We start from the raw sequence: 23,191 nt of genomic DNA on the forward strand, positions 1-23,191 counted from the left end.
AACTCGCACCAGACACCCAGTCTGTAATTCTGCAAATGCAAAGGCTTTCATCAGTGGGCCATAGGCTCAATCACCATTGTGTTTTATTTAAATGAAAATCTTCGAGATTATTACTTTAACTGTCTAATAATAACTGTATCATTTGGAGCTGGGCAGGTTGAATACAGTAGGTTTGGCGAATCCTAAAAGCAGCTCGAATCGACGCTGATGACACTTGTGGGACTGGGCCAAAACAAGGAGCTAAAAGAAGCTAACATGCTAACTGTAAAGCTGAGGTGAACTGTATAGGTGAGGTCAGGTGGTGTTAATCTTCATTCAGAGAAGCTGTGAGGGCCATTGCAGTTAAAACAAATCAATTAAGGAGCTGGGGTTATATTCATTATTTCCAAGATTAAATTAAAAGTAAACTGACGAGAAGAAACTCACAAATTCAAAAGAAAAAAATAAGATTACAAAATCATAAATCAGGGAGAAAATAAACAGAATTCAAGGAATGATTACTTAGAGCAGCTTAAAAGTCAAACAATGAACATAATAATAACCTGCTGATTAGCTTGTGATCATGAGCTTGTAGAACAGCGCATACTTACCTCCCGTGATGAGCGCTCCAGATGACCTTCACGTGTCCTGTTAAGCTCATCACACTCATGCTCAACACACAGTATCTGTAAAGAATTCATTGGTTACACCAGCAATGATATTGAAATATTTATTACAGCTTATGAAATCACTGCTTCTATTGTAAAGCAGACCAGAGCATACAGAGCACATCCACTGTTGCTGGGCCAAAGTTTTATTTGGCACTAAAATGGACAGAGGGCTAATGAGGGATATTAACTGAATATTAAAAAAAGAGGATTGATCGTTCAGTCATTTGGAGGTCCTTCGCTGTAATCCATATAAAAGTGTTCCAAAACGGGACAAAACACCAGAACTTTTGTCAAAGCTAAGTGATAAATCTTAGTCAGGAATTTATTTGTTGGCAAACAAGTTTCACTGTTACAACAAATATTAGTTATGAGGTCATTCAACTTGGAAACCGTTACAAAAAAAGGAATAAATAAGTAATAAAAACGTATCTGTGCCACTAAACTTGCGTCCACCCTCCGTTTTATTACTGTTCATTTTAACAAATAAATAAATATATCTTCTCCTCCAGGAAGAAAAGAAAACCACTTCCAGTTTTTCTCACTCCAAAAGCTCTTTTCTTTAATAAGCAAAACCATCTCTTTTTTTGTACAAGCGCTAGTGCTCATCAGTGTTCAATTTGTTCTCTTTCTGTGAAGCGAAAATCGTTTTCTGAATGCCAATAGAGACGCTGAATGCACTTTGATCCTTCCCTCCTGTTTAACTCTGACTCCGCGGCGACGTGCGAGTCACAAATCTGCCGTCTACGCTGTAAGGAAAAAAAAAAAAGAGAAACAGATAATAGACTTAAAAAAACAAAACAAAAGGTGAGTGATGCACGATCAGTGTTTTGTTGTGATGTTTTTGTGTTATTTTGTTGCTATTCAGGTGGTCACTTCTTGGAAAAGTGATAAAAGAGGAAAACTCAAAAACAGACTGGTACCAGAAACCCAGAAAAGGCCAGCACAACAGAACAAAATTGCTCCTAACCACTACATTTACAGAGACAAAGGGTTTGCTCGGAACAAAAGAAAGCATACTATAATGTGCAATGCTAGTTATCTGTACAATTACATAGAAATATCTCATAGTTCTCTTATTAGTTTTTTTCTCCCTCTTTTGACAACTGTTATTACAGTAAAATGAAAGAAAATAAAGAACAGCTATGCTTGAAAGCATACGATCCATAATTCCTTCATGGTAATTGTTCAAAATGTGTGTTTTTTTTGTGGTTTTTTTTTCATTGAAGGGACACTTCAGCAAACAAAATGTGCTGCAACTCACCAAAGAGGAAGAAAATCTTTCAAAAAGTCAATATAGATACAGAAGTATAATAAAATAGTCCTTTTTTTAAATCTCCCATTCACTGGTGAAGTCTGTCGTTCAAACTCGGGGCTTACGCAGTTCCTTTGCAACTGTCAGGCTATATCTCTGTGACCTAAAAATCCTCTTGTCTCTTTTCACACGGAGACAAAAACAAACCGCACACGGTTTGTGTGTGTGTGTGTGGGGGGGGGGGGATACAACATCGAAATATTCCCGCAATGTCTAACCAAGTATGGTCTCATTTTAGCCCCCGTATGTTGCAATTATTATCCTGTTTGTGGTCGGTAACAGCGGGAGTTCAGTTATTTTCTCCGCTTAAGTCTTCGGGACACTGAATAAAAAGAAAGGCTACCACTGCCGACGATTGACGGAACAAGGGGACACGGAGGAGAAAGAGGACTACGGTAATAGGGGGACGCTGGAGGAGTGTGAGGGTGTTGGGCCTATAGGCTGGTGACCAGGTGTGACGGCTCCTGGTGGGCCTCCTCCGGAGATAGATCCTCTTTGTTTGGGGGCACGATGAAGCCATCGCTGCTGCCCCGCCCGAGCTGGTAGTAGGAGTGCAGCTGATGCAGGTGGTTACGCGAGCCTAAATTGGGCATGCTCTTGTAGTAAACGTCGTCCGAGCTGGCCTCCGGGCTCTTGGCGTCCCCGCCGTCCTTGGAGCCGCCGGCGGATTCCGCGGACACGTCGGGCAGGCCGGAAAGCATGGGCATGCTGGTGTAGAGCGAGTCTCTCTGGTGGTTGTGGACTGGGGACGAGCTTTCGTCCCCGGTGTGCTCGTTGGTGAGTAAGGGGAAGAAGCTCTCGCTGTTCTCCTGGGGGATCCTTCTCCGAGACGAGGAGGTGGTGGTGGTGGACGAGAAGGGGTGGTGGGGCAGAGGGAGCGGTGGCGGCACCGGCTGGTGGAGGTGATTGTGAAGGTTGTCCACCGCCTGCAGAGACGGAGGCGGTCGTTGAGGCAACAGCGGGGCGTTCGACTCCTCGCGGATTAGCTCCAGGCCCAGGCCTTCGTCGTGGTGCGGCCCGAAGGTGGAGTGGTCGTCCAGGCTCAGCGCCACATTCATACCCATCCCCATGCCCATTCCCAAGCCCATCCCGTAGCCACTGTCCTTGCCGCCGTTGCTCACGTTGTTGACCAGCTTGTTCATCAGGTTCCGGTTCTGCTCGGCCGAGCGCTCATGGGAATTGTTGAGGTAGGAGGGGATGTAATTGGAGGTGAGCTCTTTCAGGATCTTCTTCTCCAGGGTGGTCTCCTTGTGGTTGTAGCCCCGGTCGATAATCTGGACGCAGTCACTCATGTACTCGGCGCTGGCGATGCTGTAGCTGTTGCCATGGTTACCATTCAGTGGTAGAGTATCCATGACACTTGTATCCCGGGCATTGTTCAGGATTCCCTCTGGAATGACACACATGGGTCGGGTGGGGGGGTAGAGTGGGCGAATGAGAAGGGTGAAATCTGATGGGATGTAATTATCACAGCTAAATGTCAGCCTTTTTTTTTTTTTTTACAAACACAAATTACACCCATCAAACAATGTAGACCTTTTATTCTGAAATATGTCCTGACCCTAAAGCACTCTCAGCACGTAATGTCACACACAATTCTATAAAGTGCACTCTGTGAAAAATGTAAACGCTACTCAATTTGGAACACAGAAGGCACAAAATTCAAAATAAAAGCCTCTATAGTCGGCAAATTTGGACTTCATACACACTTACCTTGTTACAAAAACACATTTTCTAAAACCCAATTTCACCTTTCATTACATTTTTCTACGGCAGTGATGAAAACACTGATATATGTGCGACACACAGCTCAAACACAGCACGACACAGAAACACAAAGCAATGCATTAAATCCAAGCAAAGACAAAAATAGCCATGCATGCAACACCGACACAAACCAGAGAAACGGCTGTAAAATTGAACCCCTGCCATATTGTCCCATATGAGCATTGCAATATAACACTGTGTGGCTATAACTAGCCGAATACCTTAACATGAATCAGTTCAAACACATCAGGCTTTCTTCTCTCTCTGCGGCGTGGACATCAGATTTCAGATTTCACGAGTCCATGCCATCAATATCAAAGCAAATATTCAAAACAAGGCCGTCCACACAGTCTGACCTCTTAAAAATTTAACAAGACGCATTCCTAAGACCTTCAAGAAGCGTATTAGATTGATCAAAGTGGGTGGTGAAATAATAAGTGCATGCACAAAGGCAGCGGTGTTCAATATCACCGGGGAAAAAAAACACAGATCGATTTCTATCGACGTGCCTTATGAAATGTCGAGGTGAGTCTAAATGCTGATTGGATTAGCTTACGCAGAGTGCGATAACAAATGAGAGAAGAGAAAATTAAGTCTTTTTTAAAACTACAATAAGCAGCGGATGTGATTTAAACTGATTGTTACAGCTCTTTTTGAAAGGCCTTTGTCATAAAAGAACGCTATTACTTCCAAAGGGAATGAGCTTTTTTTTTTTTCTTTCATTGCCCCTTTGTCAGCATTGAGTGAAAAGAAAAGTAAAGCCAAAGTCAATTACATTTGATAAGCAATGTTTAGTTTGACTCCCATACTTGTCTCTCTGTAGGGCTCTTTTAGGGACAGCATGAGGGGAAGGAAAGAAGAGAACACAATAAGCATAACAGTGACAGGTCGAAGAGAAATGTGCACATACAGTATGTTGATGACGCATCAAGAAAATGTTTCTGGAATGCACTTTTTTAAAGTCACCATGCAAATTTCTGCAAACTTACAGAAAGAACCACAACACCCTTTAACAAATATAGAAAAAAGGTTTTGATATATCTCGTGGCAGGATCCTTGGGGTAAAACATGGCAGCGGTACTTGTGCGTCAAAAGCGCCAGTAAATCTTTGATGCATTAGCATTTTCATCCTTTCAGATATTTTTTTTACATCTATGGCAATGTAAGTGAATTATAGCCCTCTGTCACAAGCTCCAATGCAGTGCTTGTATTGCATACATAAATTATCCTCTGATCAAAGCTCTCGGGGAGTTTTTTTATCTCAGTTTTACACAACTTTCTCAGTTTTACAGACTCGCAAAGTTACAGCAACCTCGTATTGACTGCAGAGAGTTGAGATAAAATAATAACAGCTCTGCACTGGAGGAAAAATAGCAGTAAAAGAGTCGGACTGATCCGAGAATGATATCTTGTTGGCTGATCAAAGATGGTTTCTTACACTCAGATCTAATATTCTTACTGGTGTCATCGTCAAAAACTTAATTAGAAAACACTAAAATACTGCTGAATAATGCCTCGAAAATGGAACTATTTTGTCTTAAAAGAAGGGGATTTAAAAGAATCAAATTAATGGTAATCCTCTTTTTTTTAATATCCAATAGAGCATTTAAAATTTAGAAAATGTATTGATTAAGCAGCTTAAAGAAAGAACGAAATGCTACAAACTACAAACAGAAAGACATAACACATGGCACACAAGCTTCACCGACAACATTAGAGCACATTTAAGATAAATGACTGGGGATGTATCCGGCTCGCTGAGGGCACCCATTCTTTGTATTATTTTACATCTTTGTCGGCCAAACAGCCATGTCTGAAACCTAATTATGTAAACGAATTACAGGAGCCGAGATTCACCTCCAATGGAAAAAAAAAAACACAGCAAAACAAACCTGTGATAAAACTAGTTTGTTCAATGCTAATACACAACATCTAGAGCAGTGTTTTTTTTTAATCAAAGCCCTGTTAAAACCCTCGAGAGGGAGCACGGACAATCCAGCTAAGTCAAAGTCCATTACTTTTAACACCCCAATCATAAAGTGTTTTCTCTGTTCCCGGCAGGAAAAAACAGAAGTGCAGCCTCGGAGTTTCTCCAGGGCCGGACGTGAAAAAAAAACACTGCCCTAGCCACAATGTTAAAGAATGAAAAGAAGCTAGCACACCTTGTGTGTTGTACATGCCCAGAGGGTTGTTATAGACTGCCGATTCCCCAAGCAATGTATTATAGGGATTGTTAGTGCCATGAGGACGTAGGAGTGCATTAGGAATAAGATGGTTAGCCATAGCCCCTGGAGCAGCCAGAAAGAGACAGAATAGACAGAACAAGAGCGTAGAGACAGAGAAAAGGGTAGGTGGGTAGATAAAGTGAGATATAGAAAAGAGAGGAAGAGAGAGAACACACATATCAGTTGGGCAGATGCAGCTGAGCAATGACAGCCATTAACATCCAAATGATCACATGATCATTAATGTGACGGGTTTTGCTACATGAGAGAGGCAGAGCTGAACTGACATGGCTAATGGGACCGATGGAAAGTGTGTTAATTGTATTGTTAATGCCGGCCATTAGCGTTAAGCTCGTTTTTGTGCTCCACATTCAGACAGCAAACTTGTGCTAACAGACATAAATTACAAAGAAGCACTGACAAGGCCAACAAAACACACGGATTACATTTCTAGACTCAAACAGGACAAAATAAAAACACTGTTCTTAAATAAAAGAGTAAAGTAGGTTAGTGTCTTGCGTAGGATGTAATTGTTAGCATGTCTGGATAACTAGCTTACAGGCTACAGCAGTAACAGTGTTCCATTATTAATAACCTACATAATATGAGGCGAAGTGATAAAAAGGAAACAGCTTGGTTCTAGACAGCGCATCAACAGTGTAGTATTTCCTAACTGACTGATAGGCTGTGTATGCGAGCAGAGTTAAGGGTCCCGCTACAACACGCTAGCAGTGTTTTATTGAATACACTTATTTATTTTTATTGAAAAACACAAAAGCTATGAAAGCTAATTAGTCAAACTGGGTTTTGTTACAAGAAAAATTAATGTCCTTGACATACTTTTAAGCTAACTCAAAAAGCTAACTGCCAAACAATGCTAACAGTTCTTTACTGAATAAGGGTTACATTTGAAGTTGAAAGTAAATCAGTTTGTTTGAAACATGAAACAGTAGCTAAGCTAAGCAGTTAAACAGTTTTATGTTTGAAAACTAACTCGCAAAGCTAACCGCTAACACACACTAGCGGTTCTTTATAGCATAAGGAGAACATTAATTTGATGTTCAAGTGCAAACATACTGTTGAAAATATGAAAAAGTATGTAAGCTAATAAGTCAAATAAGGTAAGATTGGAAGAAAAATGAATGTCCTAATCATCCCTTTAACTAACTCACGGTAGCAGCTATTTACGTCTTAGAAGGTGACCTTTAATTGGAAACATACTATATGAAATGCGAAAGAGTACGAAAGCTTAGCAGTCAAACAGGGTTTGGTTCTTTGTCATACTTTTCAACAAAGTCATGAAGCTAATGTTAGCTTAAAGAGTTAGCTAGCGAAAGCTTTTAAAACATGCCAGTGGCAGTTATTTGTCCTGTAATATCATCTGTCTCAAAATTGACAGGCCTGCTTTTGTCTCCCTATTTCTGAAATAAGGGACCCATTGTTGAAAAAATAACTAAGTATTTTGAGTTGTATGTCTGCCCTTATCATTATCATAAAGTTGTCTATGCGCATTGCAAAAAAGAAAAGCTTGACAGGAAATCGTAACAGAAAGATGGAGAGGGAGTCACTGTTATTATTGCTTGTGGCATTGCCAATCTTATGAGCTGAAGTGGTATAATATTTCCTTTCCTCCGACGAGCAAAGTTCAAATGTGGCGGAGACTCTTATGTGCCATTGCTGAAATAACCTCTGAATGAAGCGGCATGTCCTCTTTTTGGTCGAGATGGTCATTACTTTGCCCCGGCCTCGCCTCCTCGCGCAAACAGAACAGAGGCTCATTTACTATTTATGCCACGCTTGTCCTCAAATACTTTCTGCTAGGATCTCGCCTGAATGACTCATCAATTTCCCCCCACCACATACTACACCGCACCAAAGCAACCTTCACAGCCTGAGCCCTGTGATTAGCCGCAGATTTTGAAGGCTGCAATCTGAAACATGAATGGTACAGATTCCCTGATGTTTGCTTTTCTTTCACTGTTGATAAAAATTATTTTTTTTCAAGTGCCTGAATACATTATGCTGAAAATATGTGTGACTCGCATTCATTTCCTGTTTACAAGGTTCTCTGCCTCCCTCCTCATTGCCCCGTCAACATGAGATGATGCTATTATTTTTAAAGCAGCCGAATTCAAGACACATGAGGTTGATACAGGCATGTGCTCCCAGAATGCACTGTGTCAGAGCGGGTAAACACCTTTTATGTTCGGTAGGAGTACACAGCGATTAGTTCTCCTAGCAGAGTTGTTGTTTTTTAAACGCTCTGGTTTTAGCAATGAAGAAAGACTTTTATTCTACAGTTGACTCCCTCCGCTTACTAAAAAGTTGGTGCTAGTTTTGACGAGTGTTTTCTATCTTTAAAAGATTCTAATTAAATTCTAAAAGAAGCTGATTTCGCCTCATCCTTCACAATTATTCTATTTTTTGTTTCACTTCAGTATTAATTAGCTGTATTATAATTTCGCCTCCAAATCATGAATGCTGTTTTGATTTTAAAAAACAGTAATTTGTTGATGTTGAAGCTGCATGCCCTAATTACAGCGCATTCCATAAACACCAGTCCTCTTGTGAATTCTCCCCCAATGACAGACCCCCCCCCCCTCACTTATTGTGTCTGTGTTTGATAAATTGGACCGTTTCCCAAAAACCGCACTGATTGCGCCGTGCAACAATCCTGAATGCCGGGATAAATTGAACATGCAACGCTATCAAGATGATTGCATGGCTGCACTCTCGGTCGCGGCAAGAGTGTCAGCTGCGAGCTCTCTGCGAGGAGTGTGTTTGTGTGGTTGTCTGAGGAGGGGAGGTGATGAGTGAAAAGGACAAATCAGCAAAAAAAAATGGCTCCTCAACACATAATTCCTTAATAACAACACAGGAGCAGCACTCAGTAAGTGCAATCCTACTCGCATCTGTTCCTTAGGACACTTGTGATGGCTGAACACACTCTTGAACTCTCAGGAGTGCTGTCTCTATGAGCTCCAGCCAGAAGTAGAAAATTGCATTAATAATTACTCCGCCTTTTTCTTTATGGAAGACTCGTGTAGGCTCTTCTCCAACTCCCGACCTACCGCCCCAATCCAGCCAGTGTCTGTTGATGGTGCTAAGCTGAGTGCCTAATTATTGAGATCTTGACACTTCCTCCCCGTGTCGAACATTAATCCATCATTGTAACTATGCATTAGTGTCTACGCGAGCAGGCGCCCAGAGCGAATTTAGAGAGAGAGAGAGAGCGAGCAGTGTGGAACTGGAGCCCTCCATCAGGAGATGCGATGAGTGGGGAGAGTGTCAGGAAGGGATGCCAGCCAGGACGCTGCTTTTTTTTTTTTTGCTACTTGATGTCAGATGTAGTCTGGTATCTATTTTCTGTGAAACCTGAGAGACTCAGAAGTTAACTCTATTCGCTGCGCTGCTGTCAAATGCATTACGGGGAAATACTTTTTATTAACGTGTTCCTGGGAGAGAATTCCACTGAAGTGAGTTTTTTTTCTGTTATTCAGCACTTTTCCTGGGAGGGAGCCCAGTTTCAGTTCAAGGTTTTCTGCATTAAGATGTTGCATTGTTTGACATGGGGGGGAAACGAAGAGAAAGATAGACTTATAACCCTTCACAAAAACACCAAAAGTTGAATTTTCATAAATTGGTGAAATGCATGAAATATCAGAATCACATTAATCTCTATTTATAGATTCTACATAGAAACGTAGAATCTGTTCCCATCAGCGGCTATCTGACGATGATTCACCTTCTTATTAACCTCTTTAAAGCTCTTGCGAGTAACTTTTTCTTCATGTTGATTTTGGCGCCCCCATTTTGCCATTTAGATGCTAGAGCGGCTGCTTTCTTTAACAGTCATATGTATCACCCACTTTAAATTTGAAAATGTAAACAAAGGCAGGGTGCTGTTAACTGCTTTGTCTGACACCTACCCCCCCGCCAGCAGTTTCAGGCATTAAAAATAACTATATAGAAAAAATCAATCATGTTGCTGATGGTCTGGTTTGCTTGTGAAGGTCATACAAAGTAATCAGAATTAATTTCAGTCTGTTTTATAACCAACAAAAAACTCCTCACACTGCATGCGAACAGCTAACAATCTGTTCTAGATCTAAAATTCAACTTGAGATAAATTCCCCTGACGCTGTGTCACGAAAGCCGCTCAGCGATTAGATTTTCCGACTTCCTCAAATGCATCAGAAGTGATCGATCCGACCTCCGTTCAACAAACGAGCATTTTAAAAGTAGTTTTCTTCTCCTCTTGAGGACAGACCTGACAAAGCTTCAGTTTTACTTTTTACAAATCTGCATCATGATGTTGAAATTTCACCAAAGGTAAGACGCGTTAATTAAAGTAAATCACAAGTAAAATGGTTTATTTTTCTGTAAACAATGCAGCATGTGGAAAAGGAAGTCTCGACTGGAAGTCGTTTAATGCTAACCGCTGGTTAAACCGGACACGCCCGACATGTTCACCGTTGTCCCCAGAGGCTATATTGTCATCAGACTTTAGCCGATTGGATCCGAGATTGGAATCGCATTGACTTAGTAGTGTTTTTATTTTGGATTAAATTCATTTAAATCCTTTTTGTACACTATTAAATTACTAGAATAAAAATGATTTGTTTATTTTTCAAAATAAGAGACTTAATAAACAATTTCCTGTAACAGCATGACACCAAAGGATTTTATCCTTTCAATCAACGCCTTGTATTCATGATCACGTTCTCTTTCAACTATCAAATAAGTAGATAAGTCATAAGACTACAGAAGCTTTCGTGAAGAAATTTCTCATTGCATTAGTCATGAAATCAAAGGTGAAGGCTCATGTATTAAGGAGTCATTCAAGTACATATCTGCAGCGGGACCAAGTACCTCTGTTGAGTGATGCGGAGCTGTTGATGTCACCGGTCATGAAAGAAGACTCGGACTGTTTTCTGACCGTGTCATTCCACATTCGGCGGATGCGGCTCTGCGGAAAAAAACAAGATGTCAAAACGCATCAGGACACTCGCTCGCAACACAGTCAGTAATACAGATACAAAGTTAAAGGATGCACATGGAGGATAAGTTCAATGACATGGAAAAAAATGCTTTTGTTGGTATTTTTCTTAACACAATTCAGGCTGAGACATAAGGAAGAAAGGACACTGCTAGTATTTAATCTAGTATTGAAAGCGTGAAACATGTCAGCTGTCAGGATAAGTCAACTCCAATTAAAGATGAGTGTTAGTACTGGGATAGGTGAAGTCAATAATAAAGTCATCAGCCAAGCTCTCTGAATCTGAGTGTGTCAGGCTGCAAAGGCTCAGTCTAAGCAGGTTCATCCTGGTTAATAATGACAGAGTCCCATGGGCTGCTGCACAAGCTAAGGGTCTGGATATCCAACCACAGAGCTGAATATGTTCTACCCTGAGCCACAGGGGCTTGACAGAGGATTTCAGATTGACATTAAAGTGGTTTAGTGGAAGTGAAAAGAAAATAATGTGCAAAATGTGTCATCTTACTTTTGTGTTATTGGATCATTCCAATCATTCATAATCTGCTCTCATTGTACAAAATTGAAGCCAAAGCACCCCCTGTGATCTTGTGCTGGGGACATATTTTGGAGCCAGAGTTGCACAGTAGAGATTGGCGGCTCCACTTCCACTAACCAAAACACACACTTAACTTTAAGAAAAAAAAAACCTGGCAAAGATCCCACACGCCGGTGTATTTAACAGCAGAACAGCTTCTTGTGTTGGTCTGAAGCAGACGTTCACAGATATGGAAACTTCAATGACTATAGTGATTTTTTTTGTTACGTGTCCTCTCACCGTTCCTCCTCTACTCTGCTAGTCTGTAACAGATTGGCTGCAGGAGCTGTATTTGTCAACAGAGCTGTCAATCATCCTTTTTACAGCATCAAATAACTAATTCAAACTAAACTTGTCAGAAAAACACTTGGACATAAATCAGCATGATAAGAACTAACTATAATGACAGAAACCATGTTTGAGAAACATGTATTTGACGTGTATTTTATTTTATAGTTTGACTCATGTCCCATCTGTTAACATGGAGGAGGCGGGCTTTATGACCTATACTGCAGCCAGTCAGCAGGTGGCGATAGGGATGTTTTGGCTTCCTCTTTAGGGAGCTAACATGTTGTCTATTTCTTTTTTAATACAGCCTAGTCTACGGTAGTGACAAACTTCAGCCTCTAGTGGCAGATATGAGTATTACAACCTAAAACTGTTTTTTTTTTCTTTTTTACCGCCAAATCTTATTATTTTTTTTTTTCAGATGGAAAAAACTAGCTTGGACAAATGAAACGGACAAAAAAAAATTCTAAAAAAAAACTTTTTCAACGTGATTCCACTGTAGGAAAACAAAAAACATAAGACAAACAATCCTGGTAAAACGTTTTTCACATGAAAAAAAAACCAAATCACATATAAACAGACGGAAAAAAAATATCATAGCATAATTATCCTGGCAAAACTTTTTTTTTCACCACCTGTTTCACAAATGGAAAAAATGAGTTTACAAGTTAAAAATTATCAGCAAATTTGATTGGATGACTTTTTTTTTTTTGGACAGTAATCAATTTAGATCAAGAACAGAGAATGGATTGTTAATTTTTTTTGCACTTTACCCTCAGGGCCTCCGTATTTTCACATTGCCATAACTGCTTTAGTCTTGTAAACTGTTGTGTCTACAGCAGGACTCATCAACCAATGCTCTAACACATAAGACAAGTTTCAGCTTAATTCAGTCATTGCCAGTCATCACTAATTACTAAATTTGGAACGATTGTCACAGCACCTCAGCTAATCTTTCCTTGAAATAATTAAAGGATGACATTCTGCATGTTTTTTTCCCACAAATATAACCATTATCCCTTAAATAATGCAAAAAATGCCCACGCAGAGGATTACTAGTGCACCCTCACACAGATACGTCGTTTTTGTCACATGGGTGTCAACCTCAGGTGACACACAGCTCAAATATTCTAACATGCACTGACACAGCAGATCTCATTAGCATATCGTGCGTCATGTTGTCCCCAGCACTGGAGACACAGATGGGTTGAAAATGACACTGCTGTTTTCTTGTGTTTTTTTGGATGGAGAAAAATCTCGGAACCGCTCACCGCCAGCGGGTTCGAATGTACTCTGCTGATTACACATTCACTCAGCGTTAGCGATAAACAACCACGTCTTTCTGAGTGTTTCCATTCCTGTCTCGCTCATACGGAGCGACTGAGCATGAGGTTAGAGCCGTCTTGTCAAAGCACTGTGTATAATTAAACACTTTGATCTGTATGCAGAAACCAGCTTGTATCGTGGGTTGCCACTGCATGCTTTGACTCGAAGGACTATTTATAATTGAACACTGGAAGGAAATCACACTCTTTAGAATGAATGGATGTGATGTTCAATTATAGTGTATCATGGCAATTCAGTCTATACTTCATGTCAATGTGGGCGGAATGCATTAACAATTTACTTTACAAGGAGACTTACCGCATAGGCACAGCATTCGCACATTTTGGCAGAGACAATTAAATCTGAATTTGTGAGCGATTCCTCACAAAGCTGGAGCCGATACGCAACACTGTCGCTGTTCTAATGTGCAGCAGGCTCCAGTGAATTGCAGACTGACTTGATGTTTAAACAAGCAATACATTTTCCTGCTATCACTCCCAAACATATGCTGTACTTCCTTGGAATCTGTCAAAGAGGCCCACATAGTCACCTAGCTCACCTGGGTAATCTCAAACACTATTGTCCTGGTGTACTCGCTTCTAGCTACGCACTCTTGCTACTTAAAGACATAATTAAGCAGTAACTCAAAGCCAAATGAGCGTGAATTTGTCCTTGTTTGCTGAAGGAGAAACTGTCAAGCGCATTAGATCAAGTATGTAAAGTTTCCCGCCACCTGTGACCCTGTGGAGTAACGTCCCGGTGCTCGAGAGGCGGTGCCTTTGCCAGAGCCGATGGAGCTGTCCACACTTTTACCGCTGCAGCAGTGAGTACGCAGGCATTTTCCGTACTCCTTGCGCACCTGTTTGAAATAAAAGCACAGGTACAGCACGTGTAAGCTAACAATTTGACCACATCCTATGCTAATAATGTTAGGACATTCATACTTGCTGAAAAGGTATTAAAGCCTTTTGAAATTTTATAGTTTAATAGTTTGTATTAATAAAAATACACATATGATAGTTAGCAGTTAGCAAACACATGCAACGTTCGCTAAAAAGGCCTTTACTTGTTGTCAAAGCCATGATTGCAGTGTAAACTGATAGCTTTGGGTTGAGATAGGTTTGGCTATATCCTATCCTATAAGTTAAGCCTATTTCTGTTGGTTTTGTGCCTTTGCAACTCTGGGTATAGGAGTTATGGTCATCTGATGTTACAGTGCTGCAGCGTTGTTATCTCAACATAACGTGATAAATAAGTCGAGATCTCGAGAAAAGACTGGAAATTACTTGTTATTAAGGAGACGGAGCAAAAAAAATGTACGGGTAAATGTCCGCTAAGGGCTTCCGTAAGATCCACTTTATTAAGGAATTAAACACGAAGCAAGTGGCTGTTAACGACCACATGCAGACAAAGCTAACGCTACGCATAAGTAGCTGTATCGCTGATTGGTTTGTGGAATAAATTGCGTAATCATGTAATAGAATTACATAATCTGAAGGCTATTGTGGATTTGGTTTTCCAGAGACTATGACCCCTCGATCCCACAGGATCCGTCTCCGGCGCGTTCTGTCTGCGCCGCGACCTCCAGAGTTGATCGCACCCATTCAAGTCAATGCTTGTGATTCCACAGCACGCACCGCGGTCCGTCTCCGGCACGTCCCAGAAGCGTGTCTCCGCTCTGCTCCATTAAAGATTCGCGCCGGGCTATTTTTGACGGAGCCCGCTTCAAGCACGTGTCAGACTGTTCCAAACAGGAAGTCACACGCGAAAACAGCATACAGCATCCGGTCATTTCAAAATAAAACACCATGTTCAGACCGGTACAGACTCCCGTTTTTTTCCATTTATTTTAAGATCAACACACTGAAATCTTGAAAAAAGAACACTTTTAATTAAGTCGTGTACTCCTCCATAGTAGAAGCACAAAAATCACGGAATGATTTCCAGATGAGCAGATAATCAACCTCGGATGTGCAAACTGAACTGTAGTTTGTGTGTTGCTCTGCTAACATTGATGTTATCGCGTGATTTCTCAATTCTTGCGCGATAATGTAGTTCTCTCGCGAATCCAGCTGCTTGGGCCAGCGCTCCGCTGCGCTGCGGATCAGACACGCTGCCTGTGGGCGAGGGCTCGCGCCGTTGACGAACCAGAAACGCGGTGCAGACAGAACGCGCCGGAGACGGATCCTGTGGGATCGAGGGGTTAATGATATGTGCTGATGTCCTTCTTATATCCATACCTTCTTCTGCAGCACACAGTGGAAGATGAAGATGAACATTCCCTGCAGGGAGTTGAAGATTGTGAACAGGTAGGCCATGACCACCGTGCTCTCGTTGACATACATGAGGCCAAAGGCCCAGGTCAGTCCCAGCAGGCATAGCAAGGCTATGGCCCCGATCACCCATGATCTGAAACATACACAAACAGACGTATTAGAAACCATTTGACAGAGCAAACTGCTTCTGACCGTGCGAGACAGAGTGTAAATTGTGCCAACAAAATATTTTGAGAGAATAGATGGAGGTATGAATTATTTACAGGTTTAACCGTGACTGAATTCAAAACATCCTAAAGAAATTGGTCGAGGGTATCTAGTCAACTGTTGATAAAGGTTTTCCTGTGAGAGGGGAAAAAGGCACAAAAGAAATGACAAAAGGGGAAGACGTTGATGAGAAATGACAATGGATTTAATCTTCATTTTCTGGTTCCAGACTTGTCTTAGTCACCTTTTCCTTTCCTTATTTGAACCCTTTCAAGTGATGCCACTGAATATTTGAAAACCCATACATTATAACACCGCTGCAGAGTCATACATACGATAATGGCGGACTGTATAAATTGCAAAGAGTAACAAAAACAGCCTTCTAAGTTTTCATTAGAAGACTATTGACATGAGTAAATTACACAATTCCTACTCCAGCTGAATGTTAGATGGAGATAAATGCCCTTGAGAATGCAGAGGACATGAATGCTGAAGGGCTCTATCTTCATGCAGGCACCCTGCAGACAAGTGCCATTTTTTCTTCACCTGCACCCTTTTGGTATTTGGGTGACTCCCTTTCCGCCGGAGAAGGCGAGGCAGAAGATTAATATCTGCCTCTTGCCAGCAATTGTCATCCACTACATCCTGCATGTGTGAGGATCTTCCCTTTGAGTTGATTTAATGCTATAACGGTATGTATGTTTTTCCTCTGTTGCTTTGAATTTGAGTGGCATGCATTGTCAGTACAGCGTGAATTATGGCTGGTCAATGGCTGGTTAAAACCTCTACCTACTGTCCAGCTTGCGACATATATACAAGACCACGCTTTAGTCCTAACCTGATATCACTCTATGCGGATGATGATGTTACTTAAATTTGCAAAGGGCTATTCTATTTCTTATTGTTACACCTACAAATATAATGTGTGCAGCATTTAAAATGGTTAAATGTGAGTTTAGCCGTTTTGTAACTATTTCAAACTGTTATCCATCTGTTTTACTCTTCAAATTTATTCTGTTAACAGTGTTTCCGACTTTTAGCTTTCTTTCCCAACCATTTAACTCTACCTTTTTATGCCCTCTCACTACCAAGGTCTGGTGTCCTGGTGTTACAGCTTTTAATTACCGTAAAATCTGGAATATAAGGCGCACCAGAAAATAAGACGCATTCTGTTTTTGGGGGCATCCCAGAGGGGAAAAAAGTTTTCCATAGCTATTTATCAATAAAAATGTGTAAAAAAGTTATTTCAACACTATTTTTCATTTAAAACACACTCAAAACATACTCAAATTACAGCCTACCATCTGTTTTCGCCATGTCGAGTTTGCAATCCTTCTAGCTAGCTAGCAGCCTACGTTAACGTTGATTGACGTGCGGGCGACGGCTGAACTGGCGATCATGACGGTGCATGTCCGTGACGAAGCGTTGGCAGCAATTATGTTAGCACTGTGGCATATTGTAAATAGGAGATGTTGTAGCGGCTTGGACCCGGAAGCAGTTTAATGTGAAGATGTGACGTCACCCAACTTAACAAACCGTTAGCACCATTGTCTGGGTTAAACACTGTAACACAATGAAATTCCTTACTCTACATTTTGTACTGGTATATTGGTCGCACCGGTATAAAGGACACAGCCCACTTTTAAGATGAAAAAAGTGTGCCTTGTACATCCAAATTTATGCTATAAACCCTCCTGCGATTTGAAAGTAGGTCATATTGCGATTTGAATTGTTCAGCCCTATTTGGCGCTATTGAGGACATACATGGAAATTATTATGATAACTATATAAACATTCAATTTTGCCAACTATTTCAAACAGTTATCCACTGGTTTTAATCCTGAAATTCCTTCTTCAACAGTAAAATGACTTTTAGCTTTCTTTTCCAACCGTTGAATGCTGAATGTTAGCTCTTACAAGTTCTCTCTACCTTTTATGTACTCTCATTAACAAGATCTGGTGTTACAGCTTTTAACTACCTGAGCGGCTCTACAGTCTTTTCAAGTTGCCCCTGAAATCACAGCCCTACACTTTGATTCACCTCTTGTGTGCAGATTCCAAATGACAAATACGCATGCCAAATCTACATTATATTACTGTATCTTTTTTTTTTTTTTGACAGTGCACTGCGAAGACACAGGTGCCATTAAGAACTAATCTTGCTTGTCACATCTGCAGGCCGTGTATATCTAAGACAGGAGTGCTGTGTGCACACTAATGCAGCCTTCAACATGACTGAGTACTTCACTATAAATCATGTTAATGATTCAGAGAGGCTGCTAGATGGACCTGAATGCGGATTTGTTCATATGGAGGAGCGATGAAAGATGGCATTATGGGGGAAGAAAAGGCCCTTCTTGTTTTGCCTTACTTGATCTCGGGTTCGTAATCCTGATAGCTGAGCGACGTGACGAGAAGAAAATTAAAAAGAAAACAGGCAGAAATAAATCAAGTCACATGACAATGGGATAGAGAGGTGTAATCCACAGTGTGTGGCCATACATACAATGATACACTGTACAAATTTAGACATTAAGAGGGAAACAATACACAAAGACAGAAAGGGAAAATGGCTTAGTTTTGCAGTGGAGATTAGAGCTGCACATCCAAACACGAAGGCTAGGCATTCATACATTTCTGGAAGGGATTTGTTAGCGATTCACAGGTGATAACCGTGATTATCTCAGATCACAGAAGTATCTAGCTCCCCTCATAAATGCTGGCAGGCCTTCGCATTTAAGCAGTTATAAATGGGCCAGGTGTGCGGCAAAATAAATGATTTATGAATTCACCCGGGCAACCATTAAACATAATTTTCCCAGGGCTGTCTTAATGACCTGGTGGGAGAGGTACTTCATCAAGGCGATTGCCCCCGGAATGGACACAGAAACACAAGCAGTGGGCACAAAGAGAGCTAAATATTGTCCTCTAACTAGTGGCAGGTTTTTGTTGGAAGAAACAGTGGATGATAGAGACACGAGAGGTCATGAGAAACGGATCCAGGACGACAGGATATGAAGAGGCTATGACTCATATCAGGCGCGGCTTATCTTCTTCTGGAGTTATCAGATAAATATGGGGATGAATTTGAGAGCTGCTTGGAAGGAGCCTCGAGGCGAAAACTTCTGAGACTGCGTAACAGTCACTGAAAAGCAGAACAGATCTCTGACAAATGAAGAGGGGGCATTTCGGTTGAGTGTTATCCCGCCTGGACTGTTGCATGACAAAAAGCTACTTATAGAAAGAAGTTGTAGAATCTGGGTTCATGCTTGTGGCATCCTGAAGTTAATGTAGGGTAGAGTGTTGGGCAAGGAAACTCAAGTTAAGCCCCTTTCCCACTGGTCAAAAAACCTGCTACCAGCCCCTAACAACCGGCTTTTTTGCTTGGTGGGAAAGGTTACAATTGGCATTCAGACCCGGGTCAAATGATCTGCAGTAGACCCTAGGCTAATTTTTGCCTCGTCTCTGATCAGCATTGATGGAAACACAAAACCCGGGTTGACACGCTAATCTCTGCCCCCTTTCCAGGGCGATGCTAATTTCAGCAACACCTTGTCCTCTCTGCTACAAATTCTGCCCGTCTCCATCCTTGCACTCGAACATCGTTCCAAATTTGTCGCTATTTGAGTAATAGATACAATAAAGACCTAACCACCGTAACATCTTCACTGTTTAATAACCCTGTCTCCCGTGCGTTTGTGACATCAGACGGTGACGCAGCTGAAAAGAGACCGACAGGAGTATACTCCACTGGCAATGGAAAAAGAGACAATCGGCATCTATAAAGCGGGTCTACCCGGGTCTGAAAACCCGCATCAATGTGCTAACTTCGGTGGAAAAGGGGTATAGGGTAGAGTGTTGGGCAAGGACAATCAAGTTAAGCCCCTTTCCCACTGGTCGTAAAACCTGTTGACACCTATGACACGCATTGAAGTTCTGGCCGCTGTCTCGTAAACACAGAAGAACAACGTACAACGTCGAATTTGTTCTTTGTTTAATGCAAGATGCAGCAACTCTGGCAAGACAGCGAGATGAGAGAGCTTCTTGTGATCTGAGAGGATGTTTGTTGTTCGCCCCTGTTTCCTGACGCGCTTGTGACTTCAGACGGTGAAGCATCAGAAAAGAGGCTGAAAGGAGTATACTCCACTGGCAATGGGAAACGAGACAATCGGCATTTATTAGCGGGTCTTCCCGGGTCTGAAAAAAACCCTGCATCAATGCGCTATGTTTGCTGGAAAAGGGGTACAAAGGCGGCCTCCAGCCTCCCTTCTCAACACAGGAACGGCTGCTGGCTTCACTGCTTGCAACGCTAAAAGTTGCGAACAGATATAGCAGATGTATGTGCTTTAGCTCAACTGTACTCGTCATAAAACCCGGTCCATCTGAATGATTATGCAATATATAAATACACTATCCATCCATCCTGGCAGCACTTATAGGCTTTCAAAGCACTATAAAAGTGAGAGAAGCTAATCGACGAGAAGAAACACCCCAAAATGAGCAATTCAAAACCCAGAAGCACTTCAGACTGTGGCACCAAATTACCGCCAATTTCCTTCAAAATGGCTTAATTTGCAGAGGTGCCATTCCTCGCAATGTCACAGATCATTTATGTATGAGATTGCAATTGGTCAATTCAGCCTGGTTTAAATCTGTCTAAAGGCTGTTTCAGGGAGGAAAAGAGGAAGCGCTGTGATCAACCAGACAGGGTGTTAATTATTGAACCAAAGGTATGCTTAAAATGCTAATCACCTCAAAGAGTTTAAGACATCAATAGCGTCACATTCGATGCAAGCGGAGGTGTTTTTTTTATCTTTGACATCGTTCTCATTAGCATATTTTATTTGATGTTCCCTATCTGGATGCTCTGCAAGTCGCACCTTTCTCTGCAAAATGTTCAATCCATCATTTTGGAAATACGCCGTATTCAGAAGCAGGTTTGGTATTTAGAGTCGCACTGATACAAAAGTCATGTTTTTATCCATGAATCACAGCGCACTGGCAGCTGCTGTCTCCATTAAGGGGGTGAGGAGGGAAGAAGCACGTCAAACACAATATCAATTCTACTCTACAGCCTCGACTGAGGAATGTTGCGTCTTACCAGTGCCATTCTACAATAATACATCCATCATAATAACGGTAGCTAAAATGAAGAGGGGGAAGAAAAAGAAAACGGGAGATGAAAAACAAGAAAGATGTTAAAGATAAACACGGCATAAGATAGAACGGCAGGATGTGAGCGCTAATCAAAAGAGGAAACGCGGGGAGGCAGAGAAAGATACACAGTGAAAGAGAGATGAAACATTCATACTAAAACAAAGCAGCGTGATGAAATCTGAACAGAAAACGTGACATCAAAACATAAAGAGGAAGCAAACGGCAGAAAGATAAGACACAAGAAGACACACCTCATTAAGCTAAGCTAGATTGACTTAATTAACCCGTGGCATCATCAGCATCCAACCAGTTCACCTTGATAACTCGAAGACAAGCTCGAATGAAAAGTGAGAGAAAAATGGAGCTGAAAACATTAACTACGATGTTAAGATGCATATTTTAATTAAACCCATCTTATATCTGGAAAAAAAATCATATTTTTCATCATACTTACCTTTTAAAACGTGTAAAACAAGAGCACCAGTTTAGCAAACGGCTAATGCTAAAGCTAGCTTTCTAAATGTGCTTGTGCAGCCGTGCGTTGAGTAATGGGTCTCGACTTAGAAACTGTGTCAGATGAATGAGGCCTGACAAAAGCGGCGCAGCTTCATATTAGTTTCCAATGGTCATCTGAAACATTGCACACTGTTTCCAAAGTCAGTAAGAGTCGAGGTCATGCGGTCAGCTCTCAGCTACATTATGGGAGGCCGGTGTAATAAATCATAAGACACTGAGAACTCCAGCAGTCGATATTTTGCTGCAGAACAAACTGCGCAATGGATCTTACGGTACCAGAGATGGGCAATATATATAAATGGACTTGGAAAAATGTTGGCCATACACAGTAGTCTGCTAAAGAAAACTAGTGTCTGTACACTTAAAAAAAAGGTAATTGTTTGGGTACTTTTTATGCTAGAACATTGTTTTTACTTTGTACTGCTTAAAGTATTTTGGATCAATGGTTTGCTTGCGGTCTGGAGAGTCCGAACAGTATTTTCACAAGATGGAAATATAATGGCAAAAGGGCATGTTAAAAAGTAATAATCCAAATGTTCAGATGATTTCAAGTCAAGTCCATCACTGGCCTTGATGGCTGAGTGCATAACCCAATTTCAGTTCTTTCACTGCAGCATTGTGCATTCTTATAATTCACATTTTCTATTGTAGCCTACGTGCCATAATATGACCAAAAAACATAAAGCCTGTTATTTGACATATTGATGTAAAACGTGGAGAAAAGAGGTGACCCTGACTGACTTTCACCATGTAGCCACTATAGGAGCTGATTAACATTGGGCTTAAGTATTGGACCTTATAACACTGGACAAAGCAGGGCAGAAAAAGCTGGAAATGGCTTCTATCAGTAGAAGAACAGTAAAACAAGGATTAGGTTGCAATGTAAATCAAAGTTTGTGGTTAAAAGCCCACTCCTAACTTCTAGTTCAAACCAGTTTTGTTACACAATTTAAATTTCAGAATGCCTAACCTGGTAAAGACTTGAGATATGTGTAAATATGTTGCTAGGACTAATTTCTAGCACTGTCTATTCTAACCAATCACTACTGTTAGCAGAAAGTCAACGTAGCATTTGTAGCTGTACCCTAACTCCCAAAAAAAACAAGTTTTAGGTGGGTCTCTCAACCTGTCCATCTCTGAGTATGACTATGTCTTATCTACGCCTGCACAGATGGAAAATTCATAGTTAGTACTACTCATATAGACATTTAGAAAAATGTTAGCTAACATTAGCTAGGTTAGCTTAAGCGATCAAATTTCAGCTCATGTAACAAATTAGCTAGGTTAATTTGTTACATTAGCTAACATGATATTACTTTAGCTAACCTTGCAAATGTTAGCTAACGTTTTTGGCATAATTTTATGTAATGAAGGTGGTGTTACTTTGGTGAAACATATTAAGAATCTTTCCAGTTTACAAAACAATACATAGTTCTCCATATTTCATCTGATCTTCACTCTAAATGGCTCATATGTTAGCAAGCTAACATTAGCTCTGTCTGCTAATTCTGTTAGCTGAATCCTGAGTTTTACCTGGCAGTTAGTGGGTGTTTGCTATAACTACTAGCTTTTTGTTGTTACCCAATGACGCAACTAGCGACTGAGTTCACAGCATGATAACAGCTAAATATCAGACGTGGAATGTCTTTTAATGTAGCCCTCCTACATATTATCTTGAGTTGACTGTAATTTGAGAGCAGGTCACTCTTTGGTTGTGCTCAAAGCAGCACTTAAACACCATGGCTTGTCTCAGAACCACCCTGCAGTGAATTTGTGATGGAAAAACACATCGGCACAGTGCAGTCTGACATGGCGCAGCTAAAGCAGTCTACATCATGCCTGCAGAAGATTGTTTTTTTGTATGTATCACTGTGCTGAGAGGAACAGGGCAGAC

At 41.1% G+C, this 23,191-nt stretch overlaps 1 protein-coding gene across 1 annotated transcript in view; it reads right to left on the minus strand.

Moving 5' to 3' along the window:
- Nucleotides 1–710: 710 nt before the first annotated feature.
- The window catches only part of LOC138600386 (adhesion G protein-coupled receptor L3), a 242,443-nt gene continuing 219,962 nt past the window's right edge, over nucleotides 711–23,191 (minus strand). Inside the window, exons 20-27 of the mRNA XM_069671786.1 lie at nucleotides 20,726–20,767; nucleotides 17,996–18,022; nucleotides 15,382–15,550; nucleotides 13,875–14,000; nucleotides 10,827–10,923; nucleotides 5,892–6,017; nucleotides 4,539–4,556; nucleotides 711–3,352 (exon numbers count right to left, since the gene is read on the minus strand). Of these exons, the coding sequence (XP_069527887.1) occupies nucleotides 2,397–3,352; nucleotides 4,539–4,556; nucleotides 5,892–6,017; nucleotides 10,827–10,923; nucleotides 13,875–14,000; nucleotides 15,382–15,550; nucleotides 17,996–18,022; nucleotides 20,726–20,767 (1,561 nt within the window). The 3' untranslated portion in view covers nucleotides 711–2,396. The remainder of the gene's footprint in view (nucleotides 3,353–4,538; nucleotides 4,557–5,891; nucleotides 6,018–10,826; nucleotides 10,924–13,874; nucleotides 14,001–15,381; nucleotides 15,551–17,995; nucleotides 18,023–20,725; nucleotides 20,768–23,191) is intronic.

This window comes from Semicossyphus pulcher, unplaced genomic scaffold, assembly GCF_022749685.1.
Source record: "Semicossyphus pulcher isolate SPU_LCO1_2020_fin unplaced genomic scaffold, fSemPul1.0.p SCAF_21, whole genome shotgun sequence".
NCBI lineage: Eukaryota > Metazoa > Chordata > Actinopteri > Labriformes > Labridae > Semicossyphus > Semicossyphus pulcher.